The following is a 21105-nucleotide window of genomic DNA, read 5'->3' as shown; positions in this document are numbered from 1 at the left end:
AACATCTCTCACTACCTTGGGGACTTCTAACAGAGAAGCAACAACCCCCCTCCCCAAAGTGATGGCTAACTAATGATGTGGTTTCTTACAGCTTGGAGTTTCCACATTGACAAATATGTTATTACAAGGGCAAAAAGTGGAGCAATCGGAAAGTTCCTTAATTAGCTATTTAGCATTATTTGTCTTTCATGAACCGCTGTAATTTGTGTCATCTCTTTCCAGCTCCTGGTCTTGTTTTCTTTGTTTTGATTTGAAGGTTTTAAAATCAGACTGTTTCTTTTGAGTGTCAATGTACCACCGCTGACTACAGGATAGCTGCAGGGCTCGAAGAACCCTCACGAGAACAGCCGTTGCATCCAGGAAAAGCAGATTGAAACCAAAGATTGAATCTTCGGGGGGAGAGGGGGGCGGGAAAAGCACAGAATCCCTGAGGTCAGAAGGGGCCTCTGCAGATTGCCTGGTCCAACCCCCCTTTCAAAGGCCACCTAGAGCAGGGTGCCCAGGACCGTGTCCTGGATGTTGAATATCTCCAAGGATGGAGACTCCATGACCATTCTGGGCAACCTGTGCCAGGGTTCAACCACCCTCACAACAAAAAAGTGTTTTATGAAAGCAAGAAACATCCATGTCACTTACTAATGCGAACCCCATCATCCCAATAAAGCTGTCCGTGTGCAAGCTGACTGTCATTCAAAGCAACAGTAAGTCCCATTGGATTTTTTCGACTGCAAAAAAAGCAGATTAATTTTTCCTTAATTTCCTCAGGTAATCACATTTTATCTTTATCAGATATTATGATTTATTTTACAAATACTATTTGCAGCTCAGTTTCTCTCTGACACTAGTCTTCCTCAATCTGTAGTATTAAATTTAAAAGAAGCCAAAAAAAGGAAAGCTAAGATGCTATCACACACAGAGCTTCTCTCACGACTGCTAGTATTTATATGAAATGGGAGATACTTTGGAGCATGGTGTACACTGAACCAGAAAATTTTACTTTTCATAAGTTGAACCTAGGAGTCCAGAACAATGCTGTCACCATAAAATTATTATGCAGTTTATTCTCCATACCAGTAATTAAAGTCCTACCATTAAAAAAAAAAAACCACAAGAAAACAAGAAAACAGTTGAATTTTAATTTTTCAGTTAATTTTTTCATACCTGTAAAAAGTTGTGTTAGCAGGATTTTGCCAGGCAAGGATGTAGCCTCCTCGAATATGAAGGTTGATGTGTTCCAAAGGAGCTGATAAAATTCCAAATTGTCCCCTGAAGCCAATAAGTTCATTCTAGTTATGAAAAAATAAAATAAAAAATAACCCTTCTATTGAATTGCTCTGATTTTACATTTTTTATAGTGACATACCCATCAAGTTAAGAATATATTCACGATTTTTTGCTGGACTAATTAATTCCTTTATGAAAGGGAGATGTTACTGCAAATCCTTTTTTGATGCAGGAGTAACTGCATACTTTTAAGACAAAATGTGAAATTCTGCATCTATAAAAGAATGACCTGACCCTAGCTGACTGCGGCTCAACCAAAGGGATCAACCAGGTGAAATGTTAACTAGTGATGAATTAAGTGACGTTGGATGCCTGCTCTTCCTTCTTCCAAGTCTTTTCTTGGTTTCTGTGAAAGGCTGATGCAGCTCCGAGTGGTTTGTCTTCTTCCACTCCAGCATTCTTAGCAAAGACAGTATTGTATATCATTCGAGGGTGACAGAAGTCAATGTAAGCACTTTGAATTAAAGGTATTATGCCACCTTTTAATTTACAATCACTTTGGCCGTGTTAAACATTATTACATTAAAAGGAACCAATGGCTTTTTAAAGAAACCAGCTAAGATGATGTGATTGTTGCATCGCTGAAAGAGCTCCTACCGGACACACGTTTGTAAAATAGAGAAAGTGGGTTCTCGCTTCACCACCACTCGCAGCAGCACACCCTGCTGTCATCTAAACAGCGCTGGGAAGAACATAAATAATATAGAATTTTTTAGATGACTTACGGTGTGGTAATCATACCAGCGGGCATTGGGAAAGTAAGCATTCACTGTTACAGCATTCTGGAATGAAAGACATATGTTTCAGGTATATTAAAGCAAAAAGTGAAATTTAGCAAAAGTGACTTCTAATATTTTCCTATACCCTTAAGTATTTAACGACTTACTGGCTCCAGTACAGGGCTTATGAGCAGGGCAGGTCCCCAGAGAAACTGTTTATATACGTCCCACGTTGTTCTGTCTTCCACAAACCTGCAAGGTAACAAAAGAATTATTAGACATTGATTGTTAACCTTTTCCAAACTTATTTAAGACTTCTGGTCAGTAACTGGATCTACTCTTTCCTCATTTTTATTTCTGCTACTTTTGCAACATTTACTTTTTGACTCTGTACATCTTCAACATCAGGTAGCACTTCATTGTTGCTCACCTCTGAAGAGGCTAAAGATGAACTTTAAAATTTATACATTAATCCTAGATAACAAATGCTCGGTTTTGCGTAGTATGCAATGGAGCGCTAGTGCTTTAAAAGCGTGACTTGGTTGAGGATATGAGCTTTCACTATCTCATGCAAATTGGTGTATTCATAAAGTCTTCCATTACTTAGAACTTTTATAATTTTCCTAATTATGGAAATTTTATGAAAATTTAGTGGAAATTCCTGATGAACGGAGAACAAAGGAATCGCACTTACTCATGGAGGACAGGGCGGATCACAGTGCTTCCATGGGCATGGGCTTCATACATTAATGTGTAGAAATAGGGTAACAGGGTATATCTTATATTCAGCACGTGCTTGGAAATCTGTTCAAACGTCGAGTTCCAGGAAACAGGATCTTGCCTCTAAAAGAGAGGAGACCGTTGCTACTCACGCTGGATTATTTCGTTTGAAGAGCTGGAAAAAAAGGGTCTGAGAATTTGCTAGTTTACAATAAACTTCAAGTTTAGCGGGTTTTTTTCCATTTCATATTTTGCTCATAAATTCATATAAGCTGTTAGTAGTAGTAATTATCAAACGTGCATCAAACTCAGCATAAGAGAACGTTGCTGAGGAAATCTTGGTAGACTCTTGCAAACTCCCTGTCCTCCAAGAGCACCTTTACTTATTTCTTAATTAAGGACTAAGCGACAGTGGAAACAGTAGGTGTCACTGTCAGCTCTAAGCAGGGGAACTAGAAAGGAGGAGGGTGAGAAAAACCTAGGGGGAGTATTGTAAAAAAAAAAAAAAAAAAAAAAAAATGTTTAATGCAAACTCTACTGAAGGCGTGACACATTTGGGTGTACATAATTTATTATCCTCCTTTTCTGCAGGGCAGCACTCAGGACTTGCGAAAAGAGAGCGAAGCACTAATGACTGATGTCAGGGAGCACTTCCAGTCTTTATTAAATGTATTGAACAATACCTTGGCAAATTGGGTAAGACTGGAAGCAACATGATAACCCTGAATCTGCATTTTTAAAGGCTTTAAAAGTCCTATCGAAAGGTGTGCTGCTGCAAGATAAAGCACACTGTTTTTTAAAAGGAGACTTTAATCCATTAGATATATGCCATATAAATAGCTCTACTCTGCTAGACCTGAAGCTCTAACTGGAGTATAAGTGCTGTTTCAATTTTTTTTATTTTTCTAGTTATCTTGTTTTACAGCTTTCTATAATATAGTCCTTAGCCAGCACAGCCCTGCATTTAGGCAATTATTTTCCTTTATTCTTAAAAGAAATACGATATCTGATGGTGGCAGATGTGCAGAGCACAGAAATTTGAGGTACTCGCTCGCGAATCTTACTACGCTCTTCCCTTGGCCGATTCGCCGTACAATTGGGAACGAGTAGGGATGAGAGCACTGAGGTCAGCCTCGCGCCTTTCGGCGTGCGCTGCCTTGGCAGCTTGCTGTTTTAGCACTTCTTGTTGGTGCTGGGCGTTTGAAGAGGAACGGCACGTAGGGGAGACGTGCAGGAGCTGGAATCGGTGAGAGCAAGCGTGGAATATGCTTACTGGAAGCGGTCTGAGTGGCAGAGCGGGCTTGCAGGAGGGCTAGCCTGTAAGTGTTATTTGTCTGATAGTAACCAGGTGTGTTCTCTTCACGACCGTTTTGTTTGGACTGTACTTTTTTTTGGAGGCGGCTCTGCTGGGGGGTTGTTCTGGCTGGTCCGCACGGGGCCCACCCGTTAACCCAGCTGTGCCTCACCCTTGTCCCCTTCTGGTTGTGATTCCTGGAGTATGGGTAAAATGCACCCAGCTGCATCCAGCGAAGGCACAGCTCATACTGCGAGTCCTGGAAGAAGCCACAGATGTCTGCTCCGGTCTGGAAACGGGGGGAGGAAGAAAAAAAACATCCAGTTGGAGTACTATAGATTCTTGTATGCTGTAAGGATAATTAAATATAGGTAATAACTCATTAGCTTACATAAGATATTCCAAAGAGACTGAACTCCATCATACCTGCAAGAAAAAAGTGATTCAACGTTAACAACTTTTTTTTCCCCCTTTGGTATACTTAATGGTTGCATAGATAACACATATTCCAATACCGAAAAAGAAAAAAAAAATGCCCAGTTTCTCCCATATGTCACATTTTTCTTCCACAGGAGCACCAGGGAGCTGGTCTGTCGAAGCAGACCAAGCCGGGAGCCCAGCAGGTGCCGTGAAACGAGCGGCAGGAGCCCGTGGCTGAAAGGCGGCCGGTCCCAGGGCGAATCAGAGCGCCCAGCACCACCGCAACCGAGCCCAACTAGCAGCCCGCGGTCACAGAAAACGCGAGGAGCTTCTTAGGCAGCAGTAAGAAGAAAAGGTGGAGAAGGAACTGAGCCTGAATTGCGATCGCTAAACAAACTAGCCTATTGCAGCTAAAACCACATGACTCTTAAAAGCAAGAAATCAAGGAGAAGAAATGACTGCAGAGCATAAACTGATGGCAGAGCCTTTTCCTTCTACACACCGATAATAGATTTAGTGAGCTGATCCCAAGCCGCGGTGTTATCCCCGAGCCAGTGCCCTGCCCACCGGCCGCTGCTGGGGTAAGTTGACCGGGTGATGATGATGCCGCGCTCCTTCGTGACGCTCTGCAAAGCCCTGGCAGTGAAAACCGACAAAGAGACCAGTTACGTGAGAACTGAAATAGTTTAAAACGTCGTCACGCAAGAGTCGTCTCTGCCAACGAGCCCAGTGGCTTTCGGTTTGATAGCAAAGCGGGGTTGTGTTGCTCTTGTGAACACCAGCAGGCCCACAGGGCGCCCAGATGCGTTTTGGGTTGGGATTCACTGTGATTCACGTACGCAGCAACCAAGAAGTAAGTGTCAACCGACCTGTGGTTAGAAAGAGAACTGATAAAACAGGAGGTGCTAAAATAGAGATTTCCAATTAAGGCTAATTACTAGGTGGGAAAATAGGAACGTAGGCAAGCTTGCACCTTTTTTTTTTTTTTTTTTTAAAAAGGGTTATGTGATGTGGTCCAGGCCATGTAATTCCTTTATTACAGTACCTGCATGTTTGCAGCAACAGCTGAAAATAATCTTAACAAAACTCAGACCAAGAAGATAAGAAGGGGGTAAATGGAGGTGCCAGGAATACAAGAGCTGTCAGCATAACTTCAGTTGCCAAAAAGTTACTGGAAAAAAAATAAGCCATGGATTTGTAATTATTTAAAAATATATATATATATTAAATTGGTATGAAATGGCCAGCATGGGGGTTTGTCTAGAAGGAACCATATCAAACCAGATGTTTTTTTTGCTCTGAGCAGGTGAAGGGCCTCATAGCTAAGAAAAAAAACAACTGACGTGACACCTCCTGGCATTAGCTAACCTTTGGGCTGATCTCATTTGGTTTTCTCATAAGCAACAGACACTCAGACCAGGGTTCAGCCACCTTTCCAGGGTTTCTCCGCCAGAGCCATATTCCTCTTCCCCAAAGTAGAGACCAAAGCGTGAGAACAGGGGAAAAAAAAAAAATCGTTCATTTTCTTAAGTAAAGCCTTAGCCATTGCTACAAAATACCTGAAAAGGTACCAAAACAGTCGTTAGGCCAAAAAAGAAAAAAAGAAAAGTGGAGCAGGAGGAACTGATGCCTCCTAATTGCTCAGCTGAGGGCTCTGTGCCTTTCTCGGAGGTGTGCGTCGCTGCTCTGTGCTACGCGACCGGAGGAAATGCATTACCGGGCTGATTTCTTAGAAGAACTCCTTTGCAACTGTGCACACACACTGTGAATCATTACAGAAAAATACTAGACTGAAATACTAGTTAAAAAGCTACACTGATTAAATTGCACTGCTCTCTAACGATATCTCCACAATAATTGCTTTAACAGCTGCTTCAATAAGGCACTATTTATTTATTTTTTCTCCAGGATTTGCAGCTTAAGTGTCACTATAATTACAGCAAAAATACACAAGTCACTTAAATTACCATAGTAATTAAACTAGACTAATGTACTGTAATTAGTTCTTCCAAGATAAACAGTGAGTTTTCTAGTATCTTTTCTTTCTTCACAATATATTATCAAGCGTTTTCAGCCTCTGCTTGGTTTACCCTGCTTAAACAATGCTTTGGAAATTACAACTAACATGTGAAACGTGAAGAAAGCGTAGGTCCTACGCAGAGCTGCTTAAGGAGGAGCGTGGCCTAAGCGTTTTGCTGACGCAGGGTCCCAGGGCTCTGCTGCAGGACGGAGCTTAAGGTGCCTACGGCAATAGCAGCCACTTACATCCCAAAGCCCCGTTTTATGCCAAAACGGTTACTATATTCACTTTTAAAGGCTCTGACTTGCAAGTCATTGCAAAAGCCTCATTGCTGAAGAATGACATTAAGCCAATATCAAGAAGCTATGTCTAACAGAGAGAGAATTGAAATGATGTCAAGTTATGTAAAAAAGTGGCTGTCCACATTTAAGTCACGTGCTTATGCAGGTTTTGTGTGCAAATGATGCTCCTGCTTGGATGGTTTAGAATTGCACTAAATTATTTATAATGACATTTCCTTAGGTAAGTAAGAATTTCCTTAGGTACGAGTAAATTGGGAGCTGTTTTTTCTAATAAGGGTTTTCTGTAGTTTCCAAGTGTGACAATATTTGCATAAACTGTGGGATTTAATATAGTCATTTCTGTTCTAGTTCCTCTTAAAATAGAGGAAAACATTTCCCTACATTTAAGTTCAGACTTAATGCTCAGAAGAGATGATGTTATTCCTCTTAGCGTTACATTAATGTCTATTTACAAGACCCAAATTTGGGTGCTAATATAAGCATCAGCCATGCCTTCCCGTCCTGCCAGCGACTTCGAGAGCGCCTTGACGGACAGCATGCAACGGCGCGCTGCCAGATTCAACAGCGTCCACTCAGTCGGCAATTCGAGTAGCCTTGGGATTTTCTTTCTTTATGGTAATATCAAAGTTACCAAGGGCTTTAAGGTCTTTAAGACCGCTAAAGAAATACTGTTCGTTGCTTACTCACTGAATTGGAAGTGAAATAATGCAGATATATTATCATTAGATCAGACGTTATCTGAAATAGGCTGGGATACTATTCAGTAAGGAACATATGAGGATGTTTGCATGGGAACTGAGAAAATAAGTTGTTAAAGGGAAAACCTTAAGGCTTATGTGCTTACTCGAGGGTAGGTTTTGTTTGGGACCATCCATACAGACTGTGGACGTCGTAGTGTCTGACCGGGGTACCGTCCGCAAGATGTTGCTGCCCTTCCATGCATGGAGTTTTGCGAATTAATCCCTCTGACTGGTATCCTAAATCTAATGGAAAGGGAATGAAGACACTTATATTTTAATTATTAACACTCAATAATAGTTTAAATGAGTTACTTTTTGTTAGTTTTCATAATCTCTTTTGGCATTCACTTTTATGCATGTGTACAGCCATTTACTTATTACTATAAACATAATATTCCAAGTTTTCTGAAATAGATTTTTCCTAATATTCCCTTGTAGATATCTGAGTCTGCAAGTGCATTAATAACTCAGTTATAGGTGCCCTTACTGAAGGGGCTCAAAGAGTAAGCAGCATATATCCTAATTCAGAAAACACTGCAGATCTTTGTAAACACTGACATATCATCTATATAGACTTTTTCCTCCCAGTTTTCTGTTTATCATTGAATATTAACTTTTTGAGAAATTCTGAGAAACAATTCATAGTAACTAAAGACAAAAGTCAAGCAACAGGAATATTCTAATAAAACACTAATGAATCATTACTAGTTAGTACTACTGCGCACCCGTACTCAAGTAAAGCCAAGGCAAGAAAGCTGAGTATTTCAAGGGCATGCCTCAAATTAGGCCTTATGTTTTTACATATAGATAACTGCTAATGAGAGGAAGTATAAGCATATTTTGTGAATTTTTAATCATTGGTTGCATTATTAACCCGAGAAAACTCCGCAAAACACTGAGAGCTACGTTCTTTACCATACTTGAAGCAAAGTATCTAGATAGGCATCAAGATCCATATGCAGGCAATTAGCTAAAGATAAGTTTATTTTTTTTAGAAACGCCATGTAGTCACTGTTCCTCCTGAAATAGATGGAAGTTAAGTGTGCTTATAAGGTCTGAAAGGGCCACTTTTAGTTAGGAGCTCAGTTATTTATTTCTATACTTAACTTTAGGCATATACCATTGAAAGAAATGATATATTAACCAGAATGACCAAAGACTGTTTTAAGCAGTCATCAGACTTACGAGGCATATACGGTGGAAAATTTAGGTGGGGATCTCTACAACCGCCGATGGCACCGTTCATAAAGGCTGCAGGTTCATTCATATCCTAAAAATATACAGCAAAAACTGACTGTATTTGTTTGAATCATACAAAATTAATTTAAATACTAAATGGTTAAAAAAAAAAAAAAAGCAGCATAGTGAAAGTCCTTAGGTTTTGCAGCTGCAACTTGAGTCTGCTGGTCTGCTTTTCTCCTCATACATTCACAGTTAGTATTTAGAGGAAAGAAAAGAAAAAAAAAAAAAACCCACAGCGCTAGTGTTTAATGGTTGCACTGTTCAGTTTTTATCCCTCAGAAGAGTCCAGGGAGGAGCGAGAGGGTCCGGCGCGCAGCAAACCAGCTGGGGCGCCCCGTCCTGCCCGGTGCCCCGGTCCCTTCGCCTCCAGCCCCTTTTGGTATCTTAACAGCAATTCAATGGCAGATACCCTCTGGGCTTAAGCAGCAATACATAAGCTGTGGCTGTGTCTGCTGGTGTCTGGCAGAGTAGTTAGAGCCCAGCTCTTTTCTGTTAATTTTGCTCCCAGGGGTCTGGATACGTCAAGGTGTCTGTAGCAGGGCATGCTCTAGCAGAAGCTGGCAGGTCTGGCATGCGGCTGGTGTAGCTCCTCTCCAGCATAAGGCTGTGATTTTTTTGCAAGGAGCCTAAGGGAGCTGGTTGAACAAATTCTATGGAAATCTGGGCAATTAGCTCCTTTCAGCTATTTTAGATTGTGCCCTAAATATTTAATTTTCTTTTTCAGCAGGCTTACTGAGTAAATTAGCTCAACTGGAGAACTCTGATTTTCAGGGCTACGTACTGCATTTCTTTCTCGATCAGTGTAAAACTACTGTTTAACAAGTAATTTTTCTGATGAGAAAGTCCTTTAATAGGCAGATTCCGGCTACCTCATTTCCTAGATAGCACAGTGTCTAATCCCGGGAGATTACTTGAAGGTATTGGGCTTTAATTTTTTTTTTTTTTTTAAACAAACTCTGTCTTTGAGTCACATTGACTAAGAAGGACAGATTTTCCTATGTGTAAAAGTGAAATCAATACATAAGATGGAGCTAGATAAAGATGCACAAACTGCTAAAATCTCTGAACTTTGTAATTATTACTTGTGCCCTCAGTGCCTGTGGTCCTCTGGTTGCAATAGTAAACCAGTTAGCGTTACAGAAAAATATTAAAGATTTTTACTGGATGTCTAGAGGTTTCTGGGGTAGCAAAATATGAATGTTTAGGAGCTTCTGCAACTTTCGCAAGTTCATTTTATTTAAGTAACAAGCTAAACCTCCTATTATCTAACTCCTCCCGTGTTGTGGAAGTAGTGACTGTAAAAAAAGTTATCTCGTGCTGTGAAAAAATCGTGCACTTTAGGAGCCAATAGAAGAGTGACATCTTTGCAAAACAAGGTCGAAAGTAAATAAGGAAGATTTCATAGAAAGTGAAATGTTTCAATGGGGGAAAAAATAGCGATGCTATTAGCAAAAAAAAAAAAAAAAAAAAAAAAAAAAAGGTATGTTACTCTTTGGTAGATCATTCATACTCTCTTAACCTGAAATGTCTCTGTGCTTCCCTAAAGGCATTATAATTGAAAAGGATTAAGTTTATTGGCTTTCAAGGTGTTTAGAAAAAAATAAAAAAATCTTATGATAAAAAGATGCAAAACACTCAGAAAGGGAATACATTTTTACACTTACGATCCATAGGCCATCAAACTTCAAGCTTCTTGAGGCGTTGGTCGGGTGGTTGTAGCATTCGGCTATTTCCTGCTTCCACCATTCAGCTGTGGAATTGCGGAAGAAGTCTGGGAAAGCAGCGTGTGCTCCGTAGATCTGTTCAAGTAATAGGAAAGTAAAGCAGATACAGCACTGAAAAGCATGCCAATATTGAAATGCTGGAATTTGTAAAAATAAAATTCACTTGTTTGTTAACTCTGGTAAAAAAGCTATAGCCAGTTTCTGCATATTACTCTTTAGACTAGGTTGTATCAACTAGTTTGCTATCTTCTTAGTTAATGTGCTTCTCCCTCTATATTTGTATCAATAATCAAAATTCATCAACATTTACCTCTATTTGGGTTTGCTCAGGCAGTGTCTCATTAACTTGTACGTTGGGAAGAAACGGCCAGACCTAATGGGACAAAGGATGTTTTAAAATAATCAAACCAAATTAGATATAACATGAGTACCAACAGCAGACAGATAAAACCGTGCATCACTGCTATGCATGCCAATGACAACACAAACTGAGGACAGTTCAGTTTGTAGCATTTATTTAATGTGTCATCTACATTCAGGAATGAGTATAATATTAGAAGTCTTTCCTCCTGTAGATAGCACTGAAGTCTAGGCTGGCATCTTGCTTACTTGTATACAGTATACCTCTGCTGTTATGCATATTTTAAGAACAGTACCTTTGAATATATGATGTCATTGGTATCGGGCCATTTCATGAAGACATCCTTCTGCAAACCTCTTGTGAAGGTGGGATAATCAGTTTCATTTCCTGAGATGGCTGGGTCCTAAAATCAAAGGTAATACAGTATTACACCTTTATGTTCAAAAGACAACAATAGAAATGCTATTAAATATATTCTGCATTCAGCAATGATATATTTCAGTTTAAAATTGGAATTCAAAACTGACCAAGATAATGATAAACCTCATTCCCTCTTGTTTTATTTTGTTAATTAGAGCCGGTAATCCAGCAAAGCGTGAGCCAATGGTGAAGTCCAACTGCCGTTCCATGTAATCAATATCTGAATATTGAACATCCTGCAATTAAAAAGAAAAAAAAAAAAGAATACAAGAGGGTCTTTTTTTTCATTTTTCTAAATATATGTTTGTAGAACATATGCCAAATTACATAAGCTACTACATTTTTGAAATGTGGAATTGGAATCAGCTGTAGCTTTAAGCTAAGGTTATTAAATGAATATCCTCAGACAACCTATTGGCAAGTTCACTATGAAATGAAGCTTTGGCTACCAGGTTTATTCTGAAGGTAGAAATTTAGGCATGCTAGAGAAAAAAGTGCTGGATTTGCATGCGTATGTATATACATATACATAAATGTACACAGAAACTGCGTAACTGTGCCTAGTAAGGCAACAACAGAAACAGTCGTTCCATATTGAAACAATTTGATACATATCAAATGAAGCTTCATTTATTTTTAGGTCTTCCTAAAAGGATGACATTCTGCTTTTCCCACTGTCCTAACAGCAGCCTGTGCCAAAAACATAGCTATCTTGACACAGAACAACATACCATTGAATTATGCTGCTTTATATTCTTTCCCTGCTTGTTTACCCTGTTGATCACTATTCCTTCATATCTAGCGCAGCAAGAGCCCATGACCGACTGGGGCATCTGCGTGCTGCTTTGACACAAATAGTAAAGCAAATGGCCGAAGAAGATGGGTATCTACATTTAACACGGTCCATCTGAGAACGGCATCAAGTGCTAGAGCTGAGAACTCCTGCTTGTCCCAGGTTGCTGCTCTGGGCCTGGGAGGTGGGACGCTGGGCTCAGAGAGCCTCACCCCAAAGGCCAGATCAACCCCCTTTGCAAATGGGTCACTCTCTAAGCTACCGGACACTGCTACCATGCTGTTCTCCTGTGTTTCAAAGGAAAGGACTTCATTATGGAGAAAGAAGCTTAGACTCATAGCTGCAAGAGGGTTCGCGGTGAGATGTGTCCCCCTGCAGCCCAGGGGCTCTGAAGCTGTGAAGAGCAGGTGTCAGCACACTGAATCCCCAGTGCCTGTGGAAGGGCACTTTCCACTCGATTTATCAGCTTCTGCCAATTCCTTTGCTGGGTGACTAATTCTTCGGCACAGTTATGCTATGGCATAAAACTGTGTGCTCTGTTCTGCCATGGTTGTGGGTTCCCCCCCCCCCCCCATGTTCTTTGTTAATACTCTGAAGCCAAAGATTCAAGCATCAGTGCAAATTTTAGCTGCTATCAACGTACTTGGGGAATGCCAGCTGCCTTCATTGCATTCACCAGCTCAGCGATTTCCGAGTCGTTTCTGTACCCATAGCGGCATAGCTGGAATCCCAAGGACCAGTAGGCCGGCATGACTGGTCGTCCGACCAGCTGAAAATAGAAAGGAATACTTGTAGCAAAGAGAAAATAAAATTTTTTAAAGAATAAACAGTTTCAGTTTGTAATAGAACAAGAATCCTACTGCAGTGTATTCCTGCACAACTTGCTCTGGTGTTGGGCCCAACACCATGTAGAAGTCCAGGATTCCCCCGATCGTGCGGTACGTCAGAGCCGGCGTGGGCTGGAACGTCACATCTGTGAACAGGGAGAAGAAGTGAGGAAACGAATGCCTGGGTAAGCTGCTACCGTGAAAAACTGAACAAAAAACTAAAACAGGTTGAGAGAATAAAGTGAAGGGTTTTTTTACCCATTGCATTGCTGTTAAGTAAGAGAACTCCATGGGCATTGCCATCTTCTTCAAGAGCCATATAAAATGGCTGAAAACCATATGAGTTCAACTTGTACTGCAGAAGAAACACATCGTGAGCATTCCCTTATTTACATCTACTAATAAAGCCAATAATTGATCGGAGACAACTGCCAAACATGTAACAAGAAGTTCAACATCGTTCTGTGCATAAATACTAACATTCCCATCCAAGATCATCTTCAGCTTCGTATTTTAAGGTCTGCCTTGTTCAGGCTGCTTAAGGGGGAAGGAAAACAAATGTACTACAGCCTTTAAAAATTGCTAATGGGAAAGAGCTTCCTCAGGACAAAACTCTCCCGTCCTTTTAAACAGTAGCAGGTGTCAGTGCGACTGAGGCATGCTAGGGCCATTCTGTTATTTTTCAAATACCCAAGACATATCAGAACCTAAACTGGAAATTATAGCTTTAATAAACCACCACTATTTTACTGGTAATCCCCTGCAAATTGCAAATGTTGTGTTATCTTGTAGAAAATAGCACAAGCACACACAGAGACATAAGATACCTGATTTACCTTTGTAAGTACTAGTTTGATCCCAAAGTCGTGAGTTTTCCTGACTCACATCTAGCTTTCAGAATAATTGGCAGAGAAGCATGAAAAAGCAGCAATGAACAGTTTTTTCTAAGCCATTTTTTGTCACCTAACATCTGACTCGGGGCCAGAGCTCCACACTGGGCTTGACGGTCACAAATTAGAAATAGGCTTAGAGAAAACTGTTGCCCTTGAGACACAATGGACAACTTGGAGAAATTTTAAGCCTCAATGAATATGACCAAAGCCAATAAATGTGTCCAATGCCACTGACTTCGAGGTCCTGCTGAACACCCGTGTTGATTAGGTTCACTGATCGCTAATATTGGCCCCTGTCCTCATTAGAGGAGACTAAGAAGCCACAAGAGTTATGTGGGACCTTTACGGCGGGGAAACATCAGTGGTGCTGAGATCTCACTTATGGGTCACAGACAAATTTTGCCTTGGATGGCAGATCACAATAGCCAAATAGAGAAAAATCCAAATCCAACTTTGTTTCCACTTACGGCCGGAGCCTGGTCTCTTGTGAATAATCCCCAGGTGTGCCAGCTCATGTTACGCCGAAACATGGTGTGTTCAGTTTCACCAAATCCATATATGTACTGTGATGCCAAGCGGGTAGATATCTGAATGAACATGTCACTGAACGTGAAGGTGGGTAGCTGAGAATCCCAGCTAAACGGAAAGAGGAAAATGAAAACAAGAGTATAACAGTTTTCATCAGCAGCTTTAGCTGATAGTCACCTTTCTGAGGCTACTCTTTTTCTCTTTTCAATCCTTCCCGTGGGTCAATATTTTCATACACGTGTAACAGGCAAGCAAACCCCACTGGCGCTTGCCAGACATAGCCGTTATGTGGGAAGGATGCAAAAACTAGCCATAAGGCATTTAAACCTAGTTCACAAGAAAATGATTTGACCTGAAAATAGCTAGAATAAATAAATAAATAAATAAATAAAATGAAATAAAAGAAATGCAGCTTACATAACTGTCCCTGTGCTTTTGCGCCGAATCTGTAACCCAAAGGGTTTTCTCTGAACAGACACTTCGTAAAGTCGATCCTCAGCGGTGCTCGTAGGGGAGCTGGGGAGATTTAGCGGTACTGGAACCTCATATCGTTTGTTTTGGTAATCATAAATCTGTGAATGGAAGATTAATTCATTTCGATGTACATCTATAAGCACATAGCTTACACTAGTAATTGTTACGTTTTCTAGACTTCAAAATAATAATTGTTCAAGCACTGCTCCTTGCATTTGTTATAGGCTGACAGAAACGCTCCCGTAGACTGGCAGACTCCCAGTCTGACACAGAGAATTGTTTGAAATCTTACCAATAATGATAGAAATCTGATCTAGTTAAAGTGAATACAGAAAATCATTGAATAAATTTACTGTGATGAGCTTTTTTTTTTTTTTTTTCCTTCCAATATGCAGTCGTTCTCTAATTCCTTCAAAATATTTGGGTTGGAAAAAAGAAAAAACCTTATGGATTTATTAAGGCTTAGGAATGGCTAATAGCTAATTATTTAAATATGCTGATTTCTATACACACACACACACACACACATATATATATATATTTTTAGGTATGGGTCATCTTTTTGATTCATCTTTTAGCCAGCTTTCAGAGATTCTTTTTAATGTTTTCTGTATTCTGCAGGTTGATGCAAGTTAATTCAAGGCTTGATGCCTGATCATTTTAATAATGCACCCAATTTATTATAGTCTTACTAAGTACATAGTAATAAATTATAATAAATAGTATAAACAATAACTTATAATAAATTCTACAACATATATAGAATGATTAACATAAAAGTTAACCATGTAATCATAATAACACTTAATAATTGCACCTGTATACTAATAAAATGTTTTTAGTTCCAGAGTTTCTGAACGATGTTACAGGTACACATTGAGTTATACCTTTGATTCATGTAATTACTTTGTAAAGCCTGGGACAAAATTCTAGGATAAGAAGGATATGGCCTAAGAGCAGTAACAACTATTTGGTTAGAAGAAGAAACCTGTTGAGGCAAGAATGCCTCTATTCATATAGTGAAAAATTGACTTAAAAGTATGTAATTTCCATAAATAAAACTGTTTTGACCAGTAAAACAGTTTAAACTCGTAGAAATTCCAGCATGACAGTACCTTGAATTGCAGCATGTTGTTGTCATGATATTTCACCTCCAAGCGAAGGGTACCAATTGGTAAGGTTGAATTCTCGTAAGCTTTGGTATTGACGTTGTTTAGGATGAGGTTGGCTGCCAGACCGTCTGAGGCGTATTCCACTTGATCAACAGAGTAAGCGTTGTCGGCGCTGTAATAGCAGGACGGAATATCCGTGTCCGAGATTACTTCCTGCAAAGGGGAAAAAGGTTGCAGATTAGTGAACTATATAGGCCTGCTGCCTTTTTTTTTTTCCCTTTTAAATCAGCAAGAAGTCCAGCACTCCAATTTTTGTCATGTTGTTATTTAAGGTAGAGTTCTGTGAATACTGAACCTACTGATCTCTATACCAATTCCGGTATAATTAAACAGTTCAATCAAGACCATACAAGTAGTTCAGTCAGGAAACTGAATCCTCACACCGGCCTGAATGATTTATATTCCCTATAGCTGTGACACAAAGTCTTTAGGCTTGGTTTGCTGACTTCCTAGAACTTCTTCCCTCCTAATCTCATTGTCCTCTGGCCTTTTGGATGTCTTCAAGAGGATGTGTGTAAAACTCATTAGATATTCAGGCAACATTGGCTGAGAGCGTTTCATCAGCTTTTATATGTTTTTATTCATATGAATACGAATATACCCATTTAAGAAGCGCTTTGAAATATCCATTGAGAATTATATCCTATTTATCTAAGATGTCCTGACAGCAAGATCAAAATTACTTTCAGTTTCCTGCTATAATTGAACATAAACACTCAAACCAGTTATTTTGGGGTTAAACGAGCTGATGTAGGTTAATGTATTAGCCTTCCACCTCTAGATACTCACCATCAATCCTGTCTAGTTGTTCAAATGAAACTATGCCTACTAATCACATCTGAACTCCTAATGCATATTCACTCATCTGCTGTCACCAAATTCAAAGCACCTTTCAACTTGAGCAAGTGTTTAAAATATATCTAGTCCGTAACTTGACCAGTGTTTGATTTCACATGAAGAGCCATTTCCAAATATCCAAAATTACAAAAATATTTCTAAAAGTGCAACAAATTTAGGAAAGTCTAGCAACCTTTTGAGCTACTATTGTTTCAGGAGTGGCAGTTAGAGAATTTTGGACCTCTTACCTAGGTTTTTAGAGAATTTAGACCTCTTACCTAGGTTCTAAACTTTGAAATTTAGATTCATGAAATTTAAGTCATGAAGTAATGCAATATGGAAGGAGGGGACCTCCAAAGTTTATGCCTTCCAGGGCTCTTTGCTGACAGGTGCTTACAGCCCTATGTTATCCAGAAATAAAAATATGCTGTAAAGAACTTCATGTCAGGTCTCATGATCTGGATATAGCTGATAGACAGAGATACAAACAGTTAAGTTCATATATGGGTGAAAAGATCCCTGGAGTTCAAGGATTTTTTCTCATCCTGTGATCTAGGGGAATCAGTTTTAATATAAACGTGTTTCAACGAGCGTGAACGTGAGACGAAGTGGCAAAGCTTTGCAGGCCCCGGTTCCAGCAAAGAGTTGTTTGAAGTTGGTGACCTGAAGTCTGTTCTACTTTTTATAACTCTATTATTATTTGTTACCATCTTTCAAAAAAAATAACACATTTTCCCTCTATTTTTAGTGTTCTTTGGAAGAACTTAAGCTGTTGCAGACTGCCCTAGTTTCAGTGAAGTAAATAAAATCTGCTAACACAGGCCAGCTAATGGCTGCACTCCTCCTTTGTTTTAAAAGGAGTCTGGCAGACGGACAAAACCGTCAGACCGCCTTTTTCAGTGTAACAAATACCAAAGAGAGCTATGACCCTTAAACTCCTCCTTTCTCCTTCAGCTCAGAGGCAACGTTTTTCCTTACGTTCCAGACACAGCCGAGCTGTTCACACTTCTCTTTCGTCGCGTTAGGGCTGGGGTAACAATTATATCTTTCGTTGATGCTGGATTCTTGATTCCATTGCAGCTTGTATGATCTTCCCAGGTGAAGCTGAAGCCCTGTTATATGAGCAGCCTATAAATATTAAGCAACAAACAGTTATTAAATCCTACCTCCCATCAGTCTTTCAGTCTGCAGAGGTGCAGGTCCTCAGGAACAATAAAGTTCTCCTACACGGGAACTCACAAACAAGCGTCCTGGGACGTTCAATGCATTCGCGGGTTTTGCAAATTCACGCACTGAAATTCATGCGCATAAGATCTGAAATATTAAGAAGCTGAAAAATGTAGCCAATCCCACAACTCCCTTGGAAGGATGCAAGGAATGGAGATAAGTGCACGCCTCCTTAGCCTTCTTGACTATAAATGTAATATGACTTTGATGCTGATGCAGTCACTGAGATAACAGGTAACTCAGGTGCTTATAATAATTAAAGACAGCGTATAATGCAAGTTCCAAGCGCTATCTTTAGTGTAGTTTATGAAAATTTCCCATCTGCAGCAGTATGTTTGCCTGCTTAGCACATACATCTGTGAGGTTGCTGCCACTCTGTATTCATGCTGAGAAATGCTGTATAAACTAAGAAATGAGGTTTAAAAGCCTACACTCATCTTTGTTTAACAATCACTGCTCAAAGAATCATTTAAAATGTAAATATTATTTACCGTTCTTCAATATCAAATAAGATCATAAAGCTATTCCTCCCCTTGCACGTCAAATGCAGCTACATGAATAAGTGCATAAGTAAACCTTGTGTTGTACTAAGTGTCTCAGAGCAAAACTAAAATGCACGGTCTCTACAGGGGCGGTGGATTTAATTGTACTTTTATTCTGTAATGAAATATATGGTGTATGCTGTGAGATCTACGATAGTACTTAGTGTTATCCTTTGCAATATATGAAATAAAGGTGATATAACTCCAAAGACGTTATGCTTCAGGCTTTCTATTTTAATTTACCTTGGCTGAAGGATCGTAGGTGATAGAGTGAGAAGAACTTTGCAGAACATTGCCCTCAGTTACAGTAACTTCTGTTGGTTCCAGGAGCAACCCCAATATTTTGATTTCTTCAAACTTCAAGTTGTTTGGATCAGTGTAGCCATTGTTTATGACATTCATTTGTAGGCTATTCTGAAAAATAATACAATAATCCCATTATATTGTCAAAAATTTTTTTAAAATATAATTTTTCTAAGTAATTTTTAATAGTGTAGCATAAAGTAAGACAATGTCCTCTCCTTGCCTTGTTAATTATTGCCCTGTTTGTTGCTGTCACTTAGATGACAGCACAATGCTTTCTTCTGTATTTATAACATGCTTCATACTTGTGTTTCAGGTTCGTATTTTTTGGTTGTTTCAGAAAAATGAAAGGGTGAGTATTACAACATGGCAAGGGAGAAGAATACAGATATTTTAGCAGATATTATGATTATTATACAAAAAATATGGAATCCTTATAATACGAAATCTCCAGGCAATATTAGATTTTTCTGTTCATCTGGACTTCACCCTGCTCTGTATAGGCTATTTCAATTAAAAATATATATATATATGAAGCAAATTCAGACATTTTTCTGGCCTAGGTCTTCCTTTGGCTCACTGGAGACATTCAGCCCTATTTTTACAACATACAAAGAATTTTGCAGTCTTTGAGACTCACAAACATGATGGTGATCTCCTTTCTTGCTCTACTTTAACTGTCACAGTTCTCCTGCTCAGTAAACTTTGCTGCTGGGTTTATTACGTGAAAGGAAATAGGGATTCTTTTGTTAATAAATTAATTAGGAGAAGAAAAGCCAAATGTAAGATTTACGTCACAGTTAGTTAACAACAATATTTTGAAAAAGACACTGCTTTGGCTTTGTCAAATACTTTACTTCTCAGTAAATATTACAGGAGATTAAGGACAGAGAAGATAGTATTGATTGAAATCGGAAATGAAAATAAGATCTTTTTAAGAAGTACTTACATTAGAAACTATAAACTCATAGTAAATGTAGGCTTTGTTTTCGACAGTACCTAAAGTGTGAAGAAAGAAATTACACTTGCAGTACAGAACCAAACAGCATTAAAAGCAAGACTGTGTCTCTATTAGAGACCAATAAATTGTAATTAATATCATTACTACATTCAGAAGCTGCATTCAAGAGTGCTCCTCCACTGAGCAGATGCTGTGCAAACTGCAAAAAAATATGAACTTCTAATTATCTTCCAATGAGGGAAAAATGACTTTCTATATTTAACATTCTGCCGACTCAAATATTGAGTTGATTTGATGCAGTTTAATTGGTGATTTCACTTTGTTCTCAAATCCTGATATTTTTTTTTTCTTTTTAAAGCTCAGAATTTAAGATTCATCACTTAAATCTCTGGCGCAGAGGAAAAGTTTGCAGAGAGAGCATGTGCGGGAAGCCTCCTCTTGTGAAAACCCATTCTGTGACCTCAGCTTTGAGGATTTAGTGATCCTGGGGATAAGTAACGTCCCGGAGAAGTTGAGTCACACGCTGCTGGGGATGCCGAGAGGGATGCTGAGCGCACCCTGCGCTTCCAGGCGAGCGGATTTACTCCGCGCATGTCTGAGATCGCCTCGTCTCACCTACTGTTGACCACCTCCGTTTCTCGACTCAGTAACCCTCCCGGGCAGCATGTCACAACGTTTCACTGGTTTTTTTCAGTATCTAAGAGAAAGGAATTAGAGCCAGTTCTTCCTGCCCCCTTCATTGTGCATGTGGAAGGTTATTTCTTTTGCCGTTGCAGCAGCCTTTTACGTTTCCAAAAGCTCGTAATATCTCCTCTCTTCTCGTTCTGTTTAGATGGAGCAATATTTTCTCGCGAGGAGCCTTTTCTAGGCCTGTCGCTGTTCTTGCTGATCTCCTCTGGGCTTCTGTTTATCCACATCTGCCCCCAGGGGTGAAATTCAAAAGCAGGTTGAGGTCTCTAGCTAAAGCCTACCAAAGTTGAGAACAGTGATTATTCTTCGCTCATCCCCTATGAGCCTAAAAACTGGTTTCCTAGCCAGCAGCTCGCCTTCCACAGGGCGGTACAAAATCCTTGGTGATTTATTCCAACGATTTGCTAATTTAAGCTGCCTGTTCTGTATTTCCCAGCTCTTCTGCTGCTCTCATTTCAGCACAGGTGCCATCCTCACCCTGCTTCCGCCTCTGGGACCTCACCTCGCTGCCCGCGTCCCACCCCTACCCCAGGCTGACTCGTGCTCTTCTGCAATAAACCGCAGCATCTATTTGATTGCAGCTGGCTTTTCTAGCCCCTAAGCCGCCTCCCC

General features: G+C 39.8%; 1 protein-coding gene across 1 annotated transcript in view; it reads right to left on the bottom strand.

Moving 5' to 3' along the window:
* The window catches only part of SI (sucrase-isomaltase), a 58817-nt gene that overhangs the window by 6126 nt on the left and 31586 nt on the right, over positions 1 to 21105 (bottom strand). Inside the window, exons 23-45 of the mRNA XM_068954359.1 lie at positions 19792 to 19841; positions 18783 to 18953; positions 17749 to 17898; positions 15877 to 16086; positions 14705 to 14859; positions 14227 to 14395; positions 13125 to 13221; positions 12900 to 13012; positions 12683 to 12808; positions 11354 to 11482; positions 11122 to 11229; positions 10776 to 10838; positions 10406 to 10540; positions 8685 to 8769; positions 7604 to 7742; positions 4940 to 5073; positions 4409 to 4443; positions 4190 to 4306; positions 2698 to 2846; positions 2171 to 2255; positions 2010 to 2066; positions 1162 to 1286; positions 637 to 725 (exon numbers count right to left, since the gene is read on the bottom strand). Of these exons, the coding sequence (XP_068810460.1) occupies positions 637 to 725; positions 1162 to 1286; positions 2010 to 2066; positions 2171 to 2255; positions 2698 to 2846; positions 4190 to 4306; positions 4409 to 4443; positions 4940 to 5073; positions 7604 to 7742; positions 8685 to 8769; positions 10406 to 10540; positions 10776 to 10838; positions 11122 to 11229; positions 11354 to 11482; positions 12683 to 12808; positions 12900 to 13012; positions 13125 to 13221; positions 14227 to 14395; positions 14705 to 14859; positions 15877 to 16086; positions 17749 to 17898; positions 18783 to 18953; positions 19792 to 19841 (2691 nt within the window). The remainder of the gene's footprint in view (positions 1 to 636; positions 726 to 1161; positions 1287 to 2009; positions 2067 to 2170; positions 2256 to 2697; positions 2847 to 4189; positions 4307 to 4408; positions 4444 to 4939; positions 5074 to 7603; positions 7743 to 8684; positions 8770 to 10405; positions 10541 to 10775; positions 10839 to 11121; positions 11230 to 11353; positions 11483 to 12682; positions 12809 to 12899; positions 13013 to 13124; positions 13222 to 14226; positions 14396 to 14704; positions 14860 to 15876; positions 16087 to 17748; positions 17899 to 18782; positions 18954 to 19791; positions 19842 to 21105) is intronic.

Source organism: Struthio camelus, chromosome 9, assembly GCF_040807025.1.
Source record: "Struthio camelus isolate bStrCam1 chromosome 9, bStrCam1.hap1, whole genome shotgun sequence".
In the NCBI taxonomy this organism is placed as follows: domain Eukaryota; kingdom Metazoa; phylum Chordata; class Aves; order Struthioniformes; family Struthionidae; genus Struthio; species Struthio camelus.
Note: the sequence above shows the minus strand (reverse complement) of the source record. Positions and strands in the feature narration are given on the sequence as shown.